This window comes from Chiloscyllium punctatum, chromosome 2 (genome assembly GCF_047496795.1).
Source record: "Chiloscyllium punctatum isolate Juve2018m chromosome 2, sChiPun1.3, whole genome shotgun sequence".
In the NCBI taxonomy this organism is placed as follows: domain Eukaryota; kingdom Metazoa; phylum Chordata; class Chondrichthyes; order Orectolobiformes; family Hemiscylliidae; genus Chiloscyllium; species Chiloscyllium punctatum.
Genome location: NC_092740.1, coordinates 74,194,449 through 74,215,085, shown reverse-complemented (window position 1 = coordinate 74,215,085; position 20,637 = coordinate 74,194,449). Strand labels below are relative to the sequence as shown.

The following is a 20,637-nucleotide window of genomic DNA, read 5'->3' as shown; positions in this document are numbered from 1 at the left end:
AACCTCACACAGGACATATCCTGAGCCCGAGGTCAGCCCAGAGCAAAACCCCAAAACAAACCGAGCCAAGTGGCTAAAATGATTTTCAAGATTAGGGCCAGCAAGCCATTGTAGTTGCTGCCGGTATGCAGACAGATAGCAAAGGAGTCCTATGAGGCCTGACTTGAGTAAGTGAAATCAAAGACTAGTATCCAGGAGACTGTATACCCTGGAAACTCTGGTTTGGAACAATTACATTGCTTAACAAAATCCAAATCAGCACCAATCAAAATAAATGTCTGGTTAAATGGTTACCCGATTCTGATGGAAGTCGATACTGATGAAGTTGTATCAGTGGTTGCAGAACCACTCTTTAACAAGATTTGCTTTGTAATCCAATTCTTAGGTTTGCGCAAGATCTCAGGCAGACTGAGAATCTATACTGGGAAACTGTTACAGATTAGGGGCACAACTTCAGTTCCAATCTCTTATGAGAAGCAACAAATGCAGTTCCCACTGATCATAGTGAAAGGCTCAGGCTCAAACTTGATGGGACAGAATTGGTTAAGAATGATTCACTTTGACTGGCTCAATATTTTTCCACTGGAAAATGGTTGCCTGATTGAAGTCCTAATTAAATACCTGGACATTTTTCAGGAATGTCTAGGAATGAGCACAGGTGTCAAGTCCACCTTACATAGAGTCATAGAGATGTACAGCATGGAAACAGACCTTTGGTCCAACTTGTCCATGCAGACCAGATAGCCTAAATTAATCTAGTCCCATTTACCAGCATTTGACCCATGTTCCTCTAAACCTTCCTATTCATATACCCATCAGATATCTTCTAAATGTTGTAATTGGACCAGCCTCCGCCACATCCTCTGGCAGCTCATTTCATACCATATGTGTGAAAAAGTTGCCCCTCAGGTCCCTTTTAAATCTTTCCCCACTCACCTTAAACCCTCTAGTTTTGGACTCCTATCCTCACCCTATCTGTGTTCCGCATGATTTTATAAACTTCTATAAGGTCACCCTTCAGCCTATAAAGCCTCTTCCTATAGCTCAAACCCTCCAACCCAGGCAATCTTTACTGAACCCTTTCAAGTTTAAAAATGTCTTCCCTATGGCTGGGAGACCAGAATTGAATGCAGTATTCCAAAAGTGGCCTAGCCAAGCGGCAACATGAATTCAACGCACTGAGCAATAAAGGCAAACATACCAGATGCTTTCTTCACTATCCTGTCTACTTGTGACTCCATCTTGAAGGAAATATGAACCTGCAATCCAAGGTCACTTTGTTCGGCAACATTCCACAGGTCCTTACCATTAAACATGTAAATCCTGCCCTGATTTGCCCCACCAAACTGTAGTTTATCTAGATTAAACTTGTTGATCAGGAAACAACTCTGCGATTCTGCAAGGCCTTCCCAGTGCCATTTACCTTATGTGCAAAAGTACAGGCAGAAATTAGGAGGCCGGAAAGTGAAAGACTCAACAAACCATTACAGTTTGCGAAATGGGCAGCATCGGTTGTACCGATTGTGAAGCCTGATGAGTTGGTTCACCTTTGTTGGATTTTTAGCAAATGGTAAACCACTTCTTGCTGCTGGATAAAGACCCAATCCTTCACATAGAGGAGTTGTGCACAAATATGGCGTGGCACTGTCCTTCACGAAGCTAGATATGAGCCATGCTTATCTGCAATTGCAACTAGATGAGGAGTCCCAGAAATATTCCACAATTAATGCTTATAAAGTTTTGTACCTATTTGCTACCATTTGGAGTATCAACTGTCTGTGCCCTTATCCAGCACAGGAAGACATTTTACAAAGTCTACTCAAGGTTGCCATTTATCGGGATGATGTGCTAATAGCTGGGAAGACCAATAAAGAGCACTTGGAAAACTTGGATATTGTGCCTAAACGTTTCTCCCAGGTGGGTGTATGCCTTAGAAGAGAATAATGTGAATTCCAGGTAGCCCAAGTGATCTACTTGGATTACAGAGTTGACAAGACTGGGTTACACCCATTGGAAGAAAAAGTAAGAGCGATCAAAGGTCCCCCGGCTCCCATGTCTGTACTGGAGCTTAAGTCTTACTTTAGGTTAATGAAATTTTACAGAAAATTCATATGTAACCTGGCCTCCATCCTGACACCCTTACAACTGTTATTGGAAAAGAGTCAGTCTTGGAAATGGTCTCAGGTGTATCCTTTAGGGAAATTAAAAAGCAGCTATCATTGTCCAAGGTGTTGGCCCTCTATGATCCCAAGCAAGAGATAGTGCAGATATGCGATGCCTACATATTTGGTATCAGGATAACGTTGGCTCATAAATTGCCCAGCGGAGAGGATCACCTGGTAGTCTGTGCTTCCCAGATTTTGGCTGATGCCAAACGCCAATATGCCCAGATGTGGAAGAAGGTTTGTCGGTCATCTCTGATGTGAGAAAGTTCACTTTTCCTTTACGGATGTAAAGTTGTAATAATAATGGACCATGAACCCCTGCTAGGGCTACTTAAAGAAGATAAGGAGCTTCAGGTTGAAAAAGCTTCAGGTTGAATCCAGCGGTGGGCCCTTATTCTCAATGCGTCCAATTATATGTTGAAACAATCTCTAGGAGGCCTAGTGACAAATGTGTGTCTTGAACTGCCTCCCCTGGAAGAAAATATTCTGGTTTTAAACTTTCTGAACACCTTTCCAGTCATTGTTGACAATATCCAACTATTGTCAGAAAAAGATCCTGCCCTGGCAAAATTAAAAGAGCATTTTTTGTTATTAGTTAGGATAGTGAAGAAGGCAGTTGGTATGCTTTCCTTTATTGGTCAGAGTATTGAGTACAGGAGTTGGGGGGTCATGTTGAGGCTGTACAGGATATTGGTTAGGCCACTGTTGGAATATTGTGTGCAATTCTGGTCTCCTTCCTATCGGAAAGATGTTGTGAAACTTGAAAAGCTTCAGAAAAGATTTACAAGGATGTTGCGAGAGTTGGAGGATTTAAGTTATAGGGAGAGGCTGAATAGGCTGGAGCTGTTTTCCCTGGAGCGTTGGAGTCTGAGGGGTGACCTTACAGAGGTTTACAAAATTATGAGGGGCATGGATAGGGTAAGTAGACAAAGTCTTTTCCCTGGAGTGGGGGAGTCCCGAACTAGAGGGCATAGGTTTAGGGTGAGAGGGGAAAGATATGAAAGAGACCTAAGGGGGAACATTTTCACGCAGAGGGTGGTACACGTATGGAATGAGCTGCCGGGGAAGTGGTGGAGGCTGGTACAATTGCAACATTTAAGAGGCATTTGGATGGGTCTATGAATAGGAAGGGTTTGGAGGGATATGGGCCAGGTGCTGGCAGGTGGGTCTAGATTGGGTTGGGATATCTGGTCGGCATGGACAGGTTAGACTGAAGGGTCCGTTTCCATGCTGTACATCTCTATGATTCTATTGATTATGAGTTCTCTGATTGGCATAGGTTAATAGCCCCAATCCGGGAGTCCTGGCTGACTGATACAAACAGGAATCTCAGGGATTCTCCTCACTCTCGGGTGGGCTCAGAGCCAACTGGTCAGAGTCCATGTACTGTGCACATGTAAATAAAGGATGACTTGGTGACAGGATACCGGCCTCCACAGAATTGTTTCACTGGTATTTGTAGGAATGCTAATATCCCATAAATGAATAAAAGAAATCTGGTGTGGCTTAATTTCAAATCAGCAGGAAGGATTTGCATAAATATTTTATGGATTAGTGGTGCTGGAAGAGCACAGCAGTTCAGGCAGCATCCGAGGAACAGTAAAATCGACGTTTTGGGCAAAAGCCCCTGCACGTCGATTTTACTGTTCCTCGGATGCTGCTTGAACTGCTGTGCTCTTCCAGCACCACTAATCCAGAATCTGGTTTCCAGCATCTGCAGTCATTGTTTTTACCTATAAATATTTTATGTCAATGTGGAACAGAGCCCATGTTACACTTGTGAAAAGTGTAACATGGGCTCTGTTCCACACTAACATAAAATACATTCATTTCATTACACTGTTATGTATATGTTCCTCTGCATTTTTAATAGCCTTGATTTACAATTATATTCACAAGCTATAAAGGTGTGGCTAATTTGGCTCCTCTGAGTCTCTTTATGGTACCAGACAGCTCGCAAATACTTTTGGGCTGATATAACTAAAATTTCTGTTCTTTCTCACCAATGACCTAACTGATTCAAAGTTTGACAAATTATTACAGTAAGAGCTTTATACTTGATTGCACTGAGATGATGTAGGTTGAGGCACATATATTCTCTGCTCCACATGGAAGTAAAATGCATATCAAGTAAAGAAAAAAAACTTGACGATTCATCCCATTAATTACTCTTATCACTCCGTACATTCACACAAGATTCAATCGAAACCAATCAAAGTAGTTCTTGGCAAGTAATGATCTTGAATCTTCTGTGCAGAACATTATCAATTATCCTTTGGAAGTTGATATGTACAATATCCTATAGACAATACCCTATCCACCATCTTAGTGATTTCCTCAAAAAAAAACAACTTATTTAGTTAGACATGGCTTACACAGCAAAAACTATGCTATATCCCATGTGCCAAGTAAACACAGTTTATGATGATTAATTCAAGGAAAGGTTTATTTTGTTTTTCATTGTTTGGCTTATTGTGTGAGGATAGAGTTTTAGTATTTTAGCCTGCAGTTTAGATGCAGTATTGAATTAGCCAGGGCAAATGCTTCAAAAGATTTACATTTGAATATGAAAATACTGACAAGATATCAAATATAAAAACCACAGAAAACTGTGCAAGTGCCATGGTCAACTCTTCAAACAGAGATGCTTACTCTAATCACTTTATTGGCTTTTTGTTCATTTCATTTTAATAGACTTCCTTTAAAATTTTCATCTGATTCCTTCTTGAATTATGTCATACTCATTGTCACTAGCATTTCTGACAATGTTTTTTAAACACAAGATTCGGTAGAATAGATGTATAGTGATTCATGAGAGGCAGCCAGCACTCTGCACTGCTGCACATGCAGCATGCTCAGTGTTCATTATTGACCTGCCACAGGAAGCTGTGATCCCTGTGTGTATCCAAGCACTTCAAAAGAACACTGTTGTGGTTTCACACAGCTCAAGTGCATCATGCAGCAGTAACAGGGGCTCTAGCAGCAGGAAGAGTGACACTTGGCTTGAAAAATGATAGAGAAAGGGAGCAATGTTTCGAGATAGTGTTATGATGAAATCCCAGGTGAGTTCCAGAAGACATATCCTAAACTGTTAAGCTCTTGGGTGAGAAGGGATGAACCAACTCCCCTTCTTTCTTCATCCACTCACCCCCTCAGTCGATTGAAAAAATATTCATTTAAACAGGCCCCTTTCCTCGATGATAACCTTATTTGGTTATGGAACAAAGGCATGTTTTAAAAGGAGACAATGTGACCAGGTCTTCTTGAATGAACAAAAAGAGTGAATTTACTAATAATATTTATAGTATATTTAAATGTTCTAGATCTTGGTGTGCAAGGGACAATTTCAAAGTTTGTGAATATCACAAAACTAGGGAGAATTGTAAACTGTGGGGAGGACGGTATACAGAACTTCAAAAGGACATTGACACATAGTGCAGTAGGGGTTACAGGTGACGTTGAATCTCATTCCTGATGAAGAGCTTTTGCCCAAAACGTCAATTTTCCTGCTTCTTGGATGTGCCTGACCTGCTGTGCTTTTCCAGCATCACCCTAATCTTTACAACTGAAGTTCAATGCTGAGAAGTGTGAGGTGATACACTTCAGTGCAAAGAATTTGGAGAGACAGTATAAAATAAGTAGTACTATTCTAAAGGATGTGCAGGAGCAGAGAGACCTGGTATACATGTACATATGTCATTAAAGTGGCAGGACAGGTAGAGGGAGCTGTTACTGTAACATACAGTATTCTAGACTTTATTAATAGTGACATAGAGTATGAGAGCAGGGAAGTCATGATGAACTTATATAAGACACTGGTTAGATTTCAGCTTGAGTAGAAGTGAGGAAGAGGCCACTGGGCCCATCAAGTCTGCATCAACCCTATTAGGAAAAAGTGAGGACTGCAAATGCTGGAGATCAGAGCTTAAAAATGTGTTGCTGGAAAAGCGCAACAGGTCAAGCAGCATCAAAGGAGAAGGACTTATGGAGGAAGGGCTTATGCCTGAAACGTCTGTTCTCCTGCTCCTTTGATGCTGCCTGACCTGCTACGCTTTTCCAGCAACACATTTTCATGCACCAACCCTATGAAGAGCGACCTACCCAAATCCAGCACACTCCCCTAATGCCATATTTACCATGGCTAATCCACCTAGCCTGCACATGCCTGGGTATTACAGGGCAATTTAGCATGGCCAATACACCTAATCTGCACATCTTTGGACTATGGAAAGTGACAGAGTACCCAGAAGAAATCCACGCAATTGTGGGAGAACATATAAACTCCACACAGACAGTCACTTGGAGTGGAATCAAACCTGGGTCCCTGGCGCTGTGAGGCAGCAGTGCTAACCACTGAACCACTATGCCAGCTCCAAATTGTGTAAAGTATTGTGTATTGTTCTGAGAATCACAATAAGAGGCATGTGAATGCATTGGAGAATGCAGAAGAGGTCCCAGGAAGGAGGCACTTCAGTTATTGGAAAGATTGGGGAGCGGGGGGGGCGGTGGAGAGAGGTGGAATGATAGAAGTTGCAGTAAGATGTTTAACAAGAGTCAATAGGGAGAAATTGTCCTGCACATAAATAGATTGAGAACCAGAGGGCACACATTTAGAGAGTTTAGCAAAAGAAACAAATGCGAGGTGAAAAAAAACAATTTCACACAATGAGTTGTTCGGGTATTGAATGTACTGTATGCAAGTATGGTAGAGGCAGGTTTAATTGAGGTATTCAAGAGGGTATTGGATGGTTATTTAGATAGAAATGATGTGCAGCATTACAGGGAAAAGACAGGAGACTCACACTAAGTTGAAATGCTCAGAGTTAGTGCAAGCATAATAGTTTGAGTGGCCTCCTTCTGCACCATAACAATTCTGTGTATTGTTTAATTCATTAAATACCACATGGGAGAGGAATTAGTAATGCATTGCACAGGTTAGAATTAAGAGACGAGCCTGAAGGATAAAAGTTAAATTAACAGATACACAATTGATCTCTGAATTGTTTGCAAAGAGTGGAATGATACGACTGTTGCATTTGAAGATTAGTGCTACTTTTGATGTTGGTAGCTGAACAGTTGTTTTTGAGATTCTTTGTTTCGAAGGCTAATTGCAGTTCATTTCTCTTTTTTGAAGTGTCTTGCTGAAATCAGAGCCAGTGTAACACAGGGCTAAGTAGGGGATTGTTCTTCAACTGTGACAATCACATCATGATAACACTCAAACCCAGGCAGATATGATAACATCACTCGGTTCCAGTAGTTCACTCTGTTAGACTTTAAACTTGGCTTTTAACTCTGTCCTTTTATATTCTTCAAAGAGTAAAAAAAACCCACAAACTGTGTCTGCAGTTTGGGACATAATCCACAGTGGATGCTTACAGTTGAGCAAGGAGTTGCCAGTCCTTATTACCTTTGTATTCACAAGAGATCGCAGTCCAATCTGTTTGAGGTTTCTCTGACACACTTTAGGTGTTACAACATCAGTCTCAGAAGTCTGTAGTTATCTCCTCCCTGGAGCTGTCCTCCTTTGAAATACACATTATGAAACTGAGGGCTAAAAATGCCCTTAATCTTGTGAGGTTCCATCCATTGTCATAAAAAGAGGGGAAGCTCTGTACCATGCATTTGCCAGCTGGAGGTGGGCTCCTCCACTGATGTTAATGGGATTTGTATATTAGGTGTGTAAATGTGAAAACTGGCACTGTGATTTTTGGATGATGTCATCATCTGGCAGCTTGTAGGTAATAAAAAAGGATAGATCCTTAATTTTTCTAACCATTACTATGCGTACTCCCTGTTCCTTTAACGGTGGTGTATGTCTTTTTGTCCTATCCCACTACCTCATTAAGAATGTAATCAATCTATTCCCCCGTTCCCAACTTTGCCACAGAATTGTCATTATGTCAATTCCATCTCTGCCTTCAAACATTCTTCTTCTTACTTGACTTCCACCTTCCAACCCCCTTTTTGACATTCATATTCCTGCTGATAATCACAGTACTACACAGCTCTGTGATTTACTTCCTGCATGTGAGAAGTGGTTATGAAAAAGCAAACATCTGTTATTAGTACTAGAGATTATAAATTAGATATTCGATTGCAAGACAGTATAAACTGATTAGCATTATTGCTTTGTGTTTAATGTATCCAAGATGAATAACAAATGTGAAGAAAAGTAGGAAAATTGTGACTCACTGTTGGATCTTTGTTTAGTTGTAGAATTAGCTGCTGCCAATTTGAATCATCATAGACAATTCTACAGAGGGTGGAAACATTAATATTTAGCAGAATCCATTCTTCATCTGTGGTACGTTTTATCTCAGGGTATGTTTCTGTTTGTAAGCACCAAGAATGAAAATCAACAGGATGATAGCTCTACTTACACCAAAGAAGAACCAGCAGTATGTGCTTATAAATTTGTCAATTGCCCACATCTCAGTATAGTCAATATTTTTGAGTTAATGGGCAGAATCTTTGAGGACAACAGGTATTAAATGCTTATTCAAGAGCCTCAATTGGCAACAGATACATGAAAGGAAAACTGTTCATAGGCCTTTCTTGAATAGACTTAAGCAGGTTAATGTGGCAGTTTGATAGCGTCATCAAGTGCCACCCTCCCAATTGATTAAATTTCCCTGCTATCAAAACAGCCATGGAGGTGGACACAAGCTTCCTCCTAATGTTTGTGAGGATCATTCCCATTGATTCCTCCCATCACTTTAGGCTTGTGCAACTTGGAGTAGCAGTAACTGAGTGAATGGAATTTGATAGCTTTGCAGTGTCAAAAGATATGATCCACAAAATGCAGCAGCATGCATATTATGCAGTGCCTGAATAACTAAAATTCTGTTCACAACATAAATAGTTTTCAATACCAGTTTTGAATGTGCTTCATAAAGCTCATGGCAAGTGCCTAAAGTGAGTGGTGATCCTTCCTCGTGTAAAGAGTATTCCAAGATTATTCAGGTGAGATTTAACACCAGGAAATTCAAACACTGCACAGCACTGATGAGTTTTCTTGAAATGGTTTCCAATAACTTGGATAAGTTACTAGGTACATGTATGGAATGAGCTGCCAGAGGAAATGGTGGAGGCTACTACAATTGCAACAGTTTAAAGGCATCTGGATGGATATATGAATAGGAAGGGTTTGGAGGGATATGGGCCAGGTGCTGGCAGGTGGGACTAGATTAGGTTGGGATATCTGGTCGGCATAGACGGGTTGGACTGAAGGGGCTGTTTCCATGCTGTACATCTCTATGACCCTATGACTCTAAATGAACAACTGTTTCTCAAATCTTCAACTAAAGTGTCAACTATCTGACTCCATACTCTAGGAGGTGAGTAAAAACCTATTGGGAAAACCAGTTGTAATATTTGCTTCAATTTTCAATAGTTTACATGAAGAACGATTGTAATGTCAGAAAATTATCGAGTTTGTTTCATTTAAAGCAATTTTGTTGCACTCTCCAAATTGGCAAAATTTTGATTGCTAGTTATTTGCAATCAGCATTAAAAGAAGCATAACATGTAACTTTATGTTAAGATGCAGTAATGAAACACACATCGTAAATTACTTACTAGATTCACCATCAAACCAGATAAGTGGCTGCATAGATCCATTCTTCATCCAGAAAATAGGAATAAACCATGAGTAGCTAAACAGGAAATAATGAAATGGTAGGAGAGATTAACTTCTTGTATGCTTCTTATTATTGGTATTCTATGAATACTTACAATACTGTAGATGTGCCTTCAGAAGATAATTTGTACTTAGTCCACCTCTGCAGCCTTGTAAACATGAAGACAATATAAGTTTTTAAAACATTAGTTCATTTTTACTGTTCATCCCCAATTGCCCTGGGGAAGGTAGTGGTGGGCTACTTTCCTGAATTGATGCCTCAGGTTTAGACACTCTCCCAGTGGTGTTAGCAAGGAAGAGTTCCATGATGTCCACCCAGCAACAATGAAGGAATAGTGATATACTTCCAAGTCAGGATGGTGTGGTGGGTTTGGAAAGAATTTTGCAGGTGCTGGTATTCCCATGTACCTACTGTCATTATCCTTCCTGCGGATGGAAGTTGCAGTTTTGGAGAATGCTGTTGAAGGAGCCTCGGTGAGTTACTGTGCTGCATCTTGTAGACTGTACTCATTGTTACCACTGTGCAGTGGGTGACTGAACATTGAAAGCGGTGGTTGGAATGCTGATCAAGTGCGTTGCTTTATCCAGGGTAGTGTTCAGGCTGCTGAGTATTGTTGGAACTGTACCCATCCAGGTATGTGGAGAGTATTCTATCACAGTCCTGACGTGTGCATTATAGATCGTGTACAGTTATAGGGGAAAGAGGTAGTCAGTTACTGGCTGTAGAACTCCTTTACCTTGACTTAGTCACGTAGCTACCATAATTATATGGTTGGATATGGTTAATGTTAATTTTCAGAATGTTGATAAATGGGGATTCAGTAATGGCAAGGCCATTGAACATTAAGGGGCAATGTTTAGGTAATGGAGGTGGTCATTATTTGGCACATGTGTGGCATGAATGTTATTTGCCACCTATCAGTTGAAGCCTGAATATTTTCCAGTTCTTGCTGAATATGGTCACAGACTGTCTCAGTATTTTGTCCAAATTTTAACTAAAGTTGTAATGAGGTCAGGAACTGAATGGCCCTGGTGGAAACCAAACTGAACCTCAGTGAGCATGTTATTCCTTTGCAAATGATAGCACTACTGTCATTCCTATCCATAGCTTGCTAATGAACAAGAATAGACTAATAGGGTTGTATTCGGCTGTATTGGATTTCTCCTGTTTTTGTGTACACAAAGTACCTGAACAATTTTCTACATTATGAGCTAAAATCCAATTTCATGGCTGTACTGGAATACCGAGGAACTTGATTATGACTAGATTAGATTCCCTACAGTATGGAAACTGACCCTTCAGCCCAACAAGTCCACACTGACCATCTGAAGAGTAAAAATCATGACTGCAGATGCTGGAAACCAGATTCTGGATTAGTGGTGCTGGAAGAGCACAGCAGTTCAGGCAGCATCCAAGGAGCAGTAAAATCGACGTTTCGGGCAAAAGCCCTTCATCAGGAATAAAGGCAGAAAGCCTGCAGCGTGGAGAGATAAGCTAAAGGAGGGGTGGGGTGGGGAGAAAGTAGCATAGAGTATAATAGGTGAGCGGGGGAGGGGATGAAGGTGATAGGTCAGGGAGGAGGGTGGAGTGGATAGGTGGAAAAGAAGATAGGCAGGTAGGACAAGTCATGGGGACAGTGCTGAGCTGGAAGTTTAGAACTAGGGTGAGGTGGGGGAAGGGGAAATGAGGAAACTGTTGAAGTCCACATTGATGCCCTGGGGTTGAAATGTTCTGAGGCGGAAGATGAGGCGTTCTTCCTCCAAGCGTCTGGTGGTGAGGGAGCGGCGGTGAAGGAGGCCCAGGACCTCCATGTCCTCGGCAGAGTGTGAGGGGGAATTGAAATGTTGGGCCACAGGGCGGTGTGGTTGATTGGTGCGGGTGTCCCGGAGATGTTCCCTAAAGTGCTCTGTTCGGAGGTGTCCAGTCTCCCCAATGTAAGGAGACCGCATTGGGAGCAACGGATACAATAAATGATATTAGTGGATGTGCAGGATGTGGAAGGCTCCTTTAGGGCCTTGGATAGAGGTGAGGGAGGAGGTGTGGGTGCAGGTTTTACAATTCCTGCGGTGGCAGGGGAAGGTGCCAGGATGGGAGGGTGGGCTGTAGGGGAGCATGGACCTGATCGGGTAGTCACGGAGGGAACGGTCTTTGCGGAAGGCGGAAAGGGGTGGGGAGAGAAATACATCCCTAGTGGTGGGGTCTTTTTGGAGGTGGCGGAAATGTCGGCGGATGATTTGGTTTATGCGAAGGTTTGTAGGGTGGAAGGTGAGCACCAGGGGCGTTCTGTCCTTGTTACGGTTGGAGGGGTGGGGTCTGAGGGTGGAGGTGCAGGATGTGGACGAGATGCTTTGGAGAGCATCTTTAACCAATGGGAAGGGAAATTGTGGTCTCTAAAGAAGAGGCCATCTGGTGTGTTCTGTGGTGGATCTGGTCCTCCTGGGAGCAGATACGGCGGAGGCGGAGGAATTGGGAATACGGGATGGCATTTTTGCAAGAGGTAGGGTGGGAAGAGGTGTAATCCAGGTAGCTGTGGGAGTCGGTGGGTTTGTAAAAAATGTCAGTGTCAAGTCGGTCGTCATTAATGGAGATGGAGAGGTCCAGGAAGGGGAGGGAGGTGTCAGAGATGGTCCAGGTAAATTTAAGGTCAGGGTGGAATGTGTTGGTGAAGTTGATGAATTGCTCAACCTCCTCGCGGGAGCACGAGGTGGCGCCAATGCAGTCATCAATGTAGCGGAGGAAGAGGTGGGGAGTAGTGCCGGTGTAATTACAGAAGATCGACTGTTCTACGTAGCTAACAACGAGACAGGAATCGCTGGGGCACATACGTGGGCCCATGGCTGCCAACAAAGAGACAGGCATAGCTGAGGCCCATACGTGTGCCCATGGCTGCCAACAAAGAGACAGGCATACCCTTGAGTTTAGAAGACTGAGAGGGGATATGATTGAGACATATAAGATTATTAAAGGATTGGACACTCTGGAGGCAGGAAACATGTTTCTGCTGATGGGTGAGTGCCAAACCAGAGGACACAGCTTAAAAATACGGGGTAGACTATTTAGGACAGAGATGAGGAGAAACGTCTTCACCCAGAGAGTGGTGGCTGTGTGGAATGCTCTGCCCCGGAGGGCAGTGGAGGCCCAGTCTCTGGATTCATTTAAGAAAGAGTTGGATATAGCTCTCAAGGATTGTGGAATCAAGGGTTATGGAGATAAGGCAGGAACAGGATACTGATTAAGGATGATCAGCCATGATCATATTGAATGGTGGTGCAGGCTCGAAGGGCAGAATGGCCTATTCCTGCACCTATGGTCTATTGTCTATTGTCTATCAATGTGGACTTCAACAGTTTCCTCATTTCACCTTCCCCCACCACACCCTAGTTCCAAACTTCCAGCTCAGCACTGTCCCCATGACTTGTCCTACCTGCCTATGTCCTTTTCCACCTATCCACTCCACCCTCTCCTCCCTGACCTATCACCTTCATCCCCTCCCCCACTCACCTATTGTACTCTATGCTACTTTCTCCCCACCCCCACCCTCCTGTAGCTTATCTCTCACACTTCAGGCTCTCTGCTTTTATTCCTGATGAAGGACTTTTGCCCGAAACGTCGATTCTACTGCTCCTCGAATGCTGCCTGAACTGCTGTGCTCTTCCAGCACCACTAATCCAGTAACTTGTGGCATGGCCTGTCTTGAGAGGTGTATGTCTTTTTCTGGTGTATTCCTCTACCCCACCCAGACTCACATCTTCCAACTAATAAATGGCCTGGCTATTCTTCCTAACAAAGTGTCAGAACTCACATTTATCAATGTTGCACTTAATTCACAATTATTTGTAGGTTTATTAATGTCCTTTTTTCAATTTCTTTGCCATTCTCCCCAGTATTGACAATCCTTCATGACCCAGCTTGGTGTCACCTGCAAATTTAGAAATTTTGCTTTTGATTTCTGGGGGATAGTAGTGGGTTGCCCGCCAGACTTAAAAGGTCACCCCCCCATGCATTCAAATCCATCAGTGGTGATAGTTTAATCCAGTCCATTAAGTATGTAGACAGCTGGACAAGGAGAAGGCTAAAGCATTGGGAGTTTAGTTAAAAAATTAGGAAGACAAGAAGAAACTATGTGACAACATCATTAAATGACATAGAACAAAATTATAAGATATTTTCCAGACATAGCAATAAAAAAGGATGGGTGCAATAGAATTGTATTAATGGATAAACAAGTTAATACCACAGCAAATGATAGAAAGATGGCTGAAATATTAGATAATGATTTTGCTTTGGCATTTACCAAGCGCTGATGAGTTGTAGGCTTCAGGTTGGCTGGCAACTCTTGGAGACAAGACTTCCTGATTAAGCAGAGCAGAAGTACTGCTATTATCCAAACAAATGGCTGTCAGCTGGGTGTAGGATAACGGGTGTTCTACTTGCTGAGTGCAGTGTGGGAGAATGGTAGTTGGGATGTCATCCAATATAAACAGCTCAGTAGCATACTTAACTTGGTATCCGTTACATGCACAGCATTGGCTGGTTTGGAATAAAAATAGAGAATACTGGAGAAACTTAACAGGTCTGGCCGTATCTGTGGAGCAAGAAACTGACTTAATGTTTAAAGTCTGATGCCTCTTTGAAATTAACTCTGTTTCTCTCTCTACAACTGCAGCCAGATCTGCTGAGTTTCTCCAGCACTCACTATTTTTATTACAAATTTACAGCATTCACAATATTTTGCTTTAAACTCCTTGATGGCTTTCACAAATGTGTTTCAGCATCTCTTTTCTCGTGTCCTTAGGGACATAAACTCTATTAGCTTTGTCTAAGATGGTATCTTGGTCTGTCACTTCACTTCTGTATTCTTAACACTGTCTTAAAACAACAAATGTATCCTTGATGCTTTCAGGCCACTGTTTCATCATTACTTCCTGTAGCACTTGGAGAGTTGTTTCTTGTTGCATTGTTTGCTTCATTTGAACAAAATGTTTATTTTTCAGATTCAATGCCTCTACTAGTTGATGATTTCCAGGGCTATTGCTTTTCGTTGAAGCTGGAGACTTCACACTCTGCTTTTAACATACTCAATTTTCTTCATTAGGTTGACAGCCCTGAAAGGATGTGCATCTATTTTCCTTGTTTGTATGTTATGTCCAGACTCTATCTCTTAAAATAAAGTAACATTCTTTGCAACTGCTTTGCATCTGACAGAAATAGTTTGAGGAAGAGACTTTAAAATGGTTTATGAGCAGCCACCACTATCATTTTGTCTCTCGTAAACAGGTATTGATTAAAATGCTTGCAAGTAAAGACAATAGCTAAGCATCCTTTCTCAACTTGAGTGTAGCATTCAGTTTATGTTAATGTCCTGACTGCAAAACCAACTGATTGTTCTTGCTATATAGACGCTTTGTGCTCATCATACATAAGATAACTTCATCATTGCCATTGTAGTATCTCGACACTAATTTTGATTGTAGTGAAAACTGCTTCTTGTTCTGTGCCCCAACACCACTCCACATCCTTTGCAGTGAGCTTGTGTGGAGGTTGATACTCTGATGACAAATTACTCAAGAACTTAGATGATGATTAATGGTTTGCAATGGTTTCTTCCCTGTCTTCATACCCATAAACTGGCTAATAGTCCATAGTAGCTCCATTCTGGGAATATCACTTACTATCACACGCTATCTGCATCAATACATTTCTGAAAGAGTTGCAGTTACAAGTGCTTTGCTTAACAAAACATCTTTTTATCTAAATTGGCAGGGATGCTGAGTGACAGCAATGGGAAATAAGTGAAAAAGTTGTGAAAAAAAGGTTATGTGATTCTGCTGCATAATTGTCCAACAGTTAATTTGTTCAATTGCAACTTTGTATCTTTGTGTATATAATAACAATTCTAATTGTGGACACAGGGACTCATGATCAAAAGAAACTGACAGAAAAATGAGACAAAAATAATAAAGTATATTCAGGTAGGAAGTTTTGGAGAACATACTACTTTCAATAAGACATACACAGATATATGAGTGGAAATATTGGAAGGCAGTAGAAATTGGTTTATTGTGAGATTGACAGTGAAATTAAGATTTATTAAGATGCAAGTAACTCATCTCTTCACTCCCCAAAGCCTGTCTGCCATCTACAAAGCACAGGTCAGTAGTATGATGGGATTCTCCCCACTTGACCAGATGAGTGCAGCTTCAACAACCCTCAAGAAGCTTGACACCACCCAGGAGATATCAGTCAGGTTGATTGGCATCATATCCACAGGCATCTACTTTCTCCACCACTAATGCTCAGTAGCAGTTGTGTGTACTCTCTACAAGAAATACTGTAGAAATTCACCAATGATCCTTGGACAGCTCTTTCCAAACCATGACCACTTACATCTAGATGGACAAGGGCTTCAGATACACCATATCTCCAAGTTTCTGCCCAAGGCCCTCGCCATTCTGACTTGGAAACATATTGTGGTTTCTTCAGTGTCAATCATCAAAATTCCACAATTTTTTTTCTTAAACTGCATTATGGGTCCACCTACAGCATATGGACCACAGTAGTTCAAGAAGGCAGCCAACCACCACCTTGTCTAGGGTGACTAGGGTTGGTCAATAAATGATGGCCCAACCATTTAGATGACATCTAAATCCCCTGAAGAATAATTTTAAAATCTTTGTATAATAGTTGATTATTTTTTGGATTATTTTTGATGAGAAGAGGGATCCTTGTTAGCTTTGTTCTTTGATTTTGGTTTTCTTACTCACTACATTTTTATACAGCAGCCTTTGTGTTATGCATCATTCCATTAAGTGGAATTCTCTACTAACTGGAATTTCTGATATTTCCTGGACATGAATCATCAGTTTATCAAACAGGACCCTTTCAGAAATCCCAAGATTTCCCAGTCACCTCCCTACAACCATGCAGGTTTCCAGCAGAGGTAGTGGTGGTCCCACTTCATCATAGCCACATGTCCTTGATCATTCCACGATGGCATCCAATAAATCAGGGATGAGCTAAATTAAGAAGCACAGGAGTTGTGTTGATGTTAAAGCAGCAAGTTGACATCTGCAGATATATTGAAAAGGTTGACATTTGGAAGGTTTTGGGGAAAGAAAGTAAAGCTTGGTAATCCATGATGTGCGATGGCAGGGCTCAAAAAAAAATTACTGATGTTTCCACTAATCGTGAATCAAATAAACTCACTAATCGTGAATTAAAGGATACTGTGATCCAGGTGCAGACAGTTCAGGCAACCAGTCACTGTTTATATGAAGGGTTCTCATTCAAGCAGAAGTTCCCCCTATCTCCCGCCTGATGCTCAGTGAAAATTCAAAATAAATCATCAGCACATTACATTGACTGAACCATGCAAATTTTCTAATAGATAACTTGCATGTTTTACACTTTGGCATGATATTAGAAGATTAGTCATTTATAGTGAACAAAAAATGGCTGAGTCTGCAGAAAACACTTTGAATTTTTTAATAATTGGTTTCTGAACATAATCTAGCCCATGTTCAAATGTATAATGTGCAGGTGAAATTGGCTTGTGTTGGTGATGTTTGCTCAAATGAATCTGTTTTTATTGATTGCGAACAGAATAAGATATAATTACAGTGCTTACATGTGCAAATACTATAAGTTTGCATAAAGTAAAGATTTCCGTATCTGGAAAGTTTAAGTTTCCTCAGTCATCTAAAGAGGTTACACAGTTACAATACACAGAGTAAAACATGGATAGACAAAGGCGTTTTTCAAAAATAGTTTCGCCATGTTTTTGCACTCACAGTGAAAGAATATTTTAGAAAAATAGGCAAGTCTAAAGACAGTGAAATGATTCCAATATTAAACGATTGTTGAGCACGCCCTCATGAATCTGAGTTAATGAACGGTAACATAGTTTATCAATTTTAGCATCTCAGTGTAATCTCATCCATTCAGACTATGGATCAGGGTGTCCAACAGAATATGAAATTAATTTTTGCATTTTGGCGATGTCATTTTCAGGGTTTTTAAGGAGGGTTTCCCTCCCTGGGCCATGGCAACTTTTCTCATGAACTCTTCCATTGCACACTTCATGTAATAGGCATCAAGATTTCTTGAACCCTTCCAGTTAAATTGTGTGGTTAGAGATGTGGAAGTCCTCACTACTGCCAGGATCTTTCAGAGTTCACACTACGGGCACTATATCTAAACTCCTTGAGTAAACCGCTTCAAACATCGCAAGCAAGCCAGGTACTGTCAGTCAATGTCTGTTGCTTGTCCATTATTCCACAGGCCTTGACCAAGTAAGGGAAGGTTAGACCCAGATTATGGACAGGGACATGGCAGGCTTGCTGCCCAGGGAGTGGAGTGTACCCACGTTCATCTTTGCTCAGGACTGTCAAAGGAGACCACAGTGCCTAGTGTGGAATGCAATAGCCATCCACATCCCTGCACTGTCAATAGTGAGGGCAAACTCCCAGCAATATGTTAAGGTGGTCAATAACCTTCTGTGCTCCATTCCTGCTTTCCATCTGCTAGATTTTTGCCCACTCACACAACCTGCCTACATCTATCTTCAAACATCTTGTCCCTTCTCCATAACATGCATTCTTCCCCAATTTGGTGTAGTCTGCAAATTTTGCTACCATGTCTTTGCTCCTCTCATCATTGACATAAATTGTAAAGTCAAGATCACTGCACAGCCCAATACACAACCACTTGTCATTATCCTGCCATTCACAGTCATTATTCCTGTTGAGTCACAGAAGGTTGCCTGCACCACTGACACTTGTCCCGATTTTGCTGGCATAGCATAGATTATCCCCTGATAATTCCAGTTGACTTTTCCTGTCTAAATCCTTAGGACAGGCCATGTTTCAACCCTCAGACTGACTCATCAGGGCAGTCCTGTCTGAGCATGACCCAGCTCCCTGGTAGGTGTATCTACAGCTCCTGACTCACTTATTCGGGCTGGATGGGATTAACCTGCAGGGCTCACTGTGGTAAAAACCCATTCGAAAGACACAGATCCTCAGACGCTAATTGCACCAAGCACCCAACTGATGTGACCAAAGTCGTTGACTGAAATAGGACAACCCCTTGAATTAATGTGGCTACCACACCAACTCCTATAGTCCCCCTTCAATTAACTAAGGACTATTCAGACAGGGTCATTTGGTTTAAGCCACTTGCCACAAAACTCTGTTAAATGCTGTAGGTGTGACACTGACATAGCATGGTGCTGTACAGCAACATGTCTGACCCTTGATTGCTCAACACTGACAAGTATGAAAACCTGTTTGGCTTTCTGATTGCCCAGAAAAGAAAGACATGCTGAGATACTGTGAGCCTTTAAGTTCTGAATGAAGTAGCAATGGGTGAAAGGCAAGGCTAAGCAGAGATGCTGCAAGCATCCAAGCAAACACAAAGTTAGAAAGTGCTAACAAAGCAAGCTAAAAGTTCTTTGATGCATCTTATGCAGACGCACAAGTTGTGTATCCCCGCACATGGAGGGACTTGGTAGCAGCTGTATAATGTCAGGTGTCGCTGCAATTCAAACTGTTGTAATGCACCATTGAAGTGTTTTCTGAGTTAGTTCGAGATCGATCACGGTGCTGTGGTGAGGCTGGTGCTTCACTAATATCAACATCTGCGGATGAACAGTGGAAAGGTGCCAATGGAGAGTGCTATTTAATGTTGATGAATGATGATGAACATGGAGAACTTGAGAAGCAACTGCAAGTTTTATTCACCTGGTCACCACTCTGATTTCCAAGCCAGGAATTAGCAGTGTCCAGTTCCTCACCGGTATGTGAGAAAATCACAACCCACCTATCAGTGAGACAAGATTAGCTAATAATGTGGTGTTAATGCATGAAAATAGAGTCTGCATCGGGTCTACAAGCAACATTTTCATCTAGCTTTTGAAAGTTTAAGGGGAAAATCAGGCCTTTTTCCTCAATGCTGAGAATCTTAATTTTTCATTTCGATTACATTCTCCTGAATTTCTTCAAGAGCTGGAAAGTGTTGACCATCAATGTCACAGAAGAAATTTCATGAGGACGTTAATCAACCACAAAGACATCATACAGTACTTTTGATCTGTTTAATATATAAAAGTTTCAATTTTTAATGTGACCAACTCCTTTAAATCAATGATTAGTGCAACTTTGATGAGGAATTGAAGAAAATTATTACTTGGACTAATGCTTGCAGAAGGCTGTTCTGGTGAAGAAGATTTTGAATGACTTATGGGAAGACCGAGAACAAATATACCATCCGAAATCATTGATATGGTGAATGATACTCTTTTAACCTATCTAATCAGCAAATTGTGCATACGTGTGATGCAAGTGTAGTTCAAAACTGACTTGAAGCTGAAGTGAGCCATGCCGTTAATGATGCTGAAATGATGGAAGGTCTTGTGAAATCTCAAAAGCTGAAGGAGATGGGAAAAGGGGACTGAAGAAGATTTCAGAAGTAAGGAGGAGAAAATAACTTGGTCTGATACTGCTTTAGCTTTTTCTAAACTGATCAAATTTACTGAAATGCAAAGTAACTTCACATATTTATCTAATAAAATAGCCAGGGCTTGCACTAGGGCTGAACCTCCTATATCTTCCACATCTTTAGAGACAGTTTTAAGAGATATTGAGAATTTGTTCCGCTTGCATATGTCTACTCAGCAAGGTGGCTCAGTGGTTAGCACTGCTGCAGCACAGCACCAGAGGCCCAGATTTGATCCCACCCTCTGGTGTCTGTGTTGAAATTTGCTCATTTTTTCTGTGTCGGATCGCTTTGCTCCCGTTTTCTCCTACAGTTCAAAGATGTGCATATGAGGT

General features: G+C 41.5%; 1 protein-coding gene across 1 annotated transcript in view; it reads right to left on the bottom strand.

Moving 5' to 3' along the window:
* Positions 1–20,637, bottom strand: part of LOC140485702 (aminopeptidase Q-like) — a 149,230-nt gene that overhangs the window by 54,025 nt on the left and 74,568 nt on the right. The window contains exons 11-12 of the mRNA XM_072584132.1: positions 9,747–9,823; positions 8,361–8,497 (exon numbers count right to left, since the gene is read on the bottom strand). Of these exons, the coding sequence (XP_072440233.1) occupies positions 8,361–8,497; positions 9,747–9,823 (214 nt within the window). The remainder of the gene's footprint in view (positions 1–8,360; positions 8,498–9,746; positions 9,824–20,637) is intronic.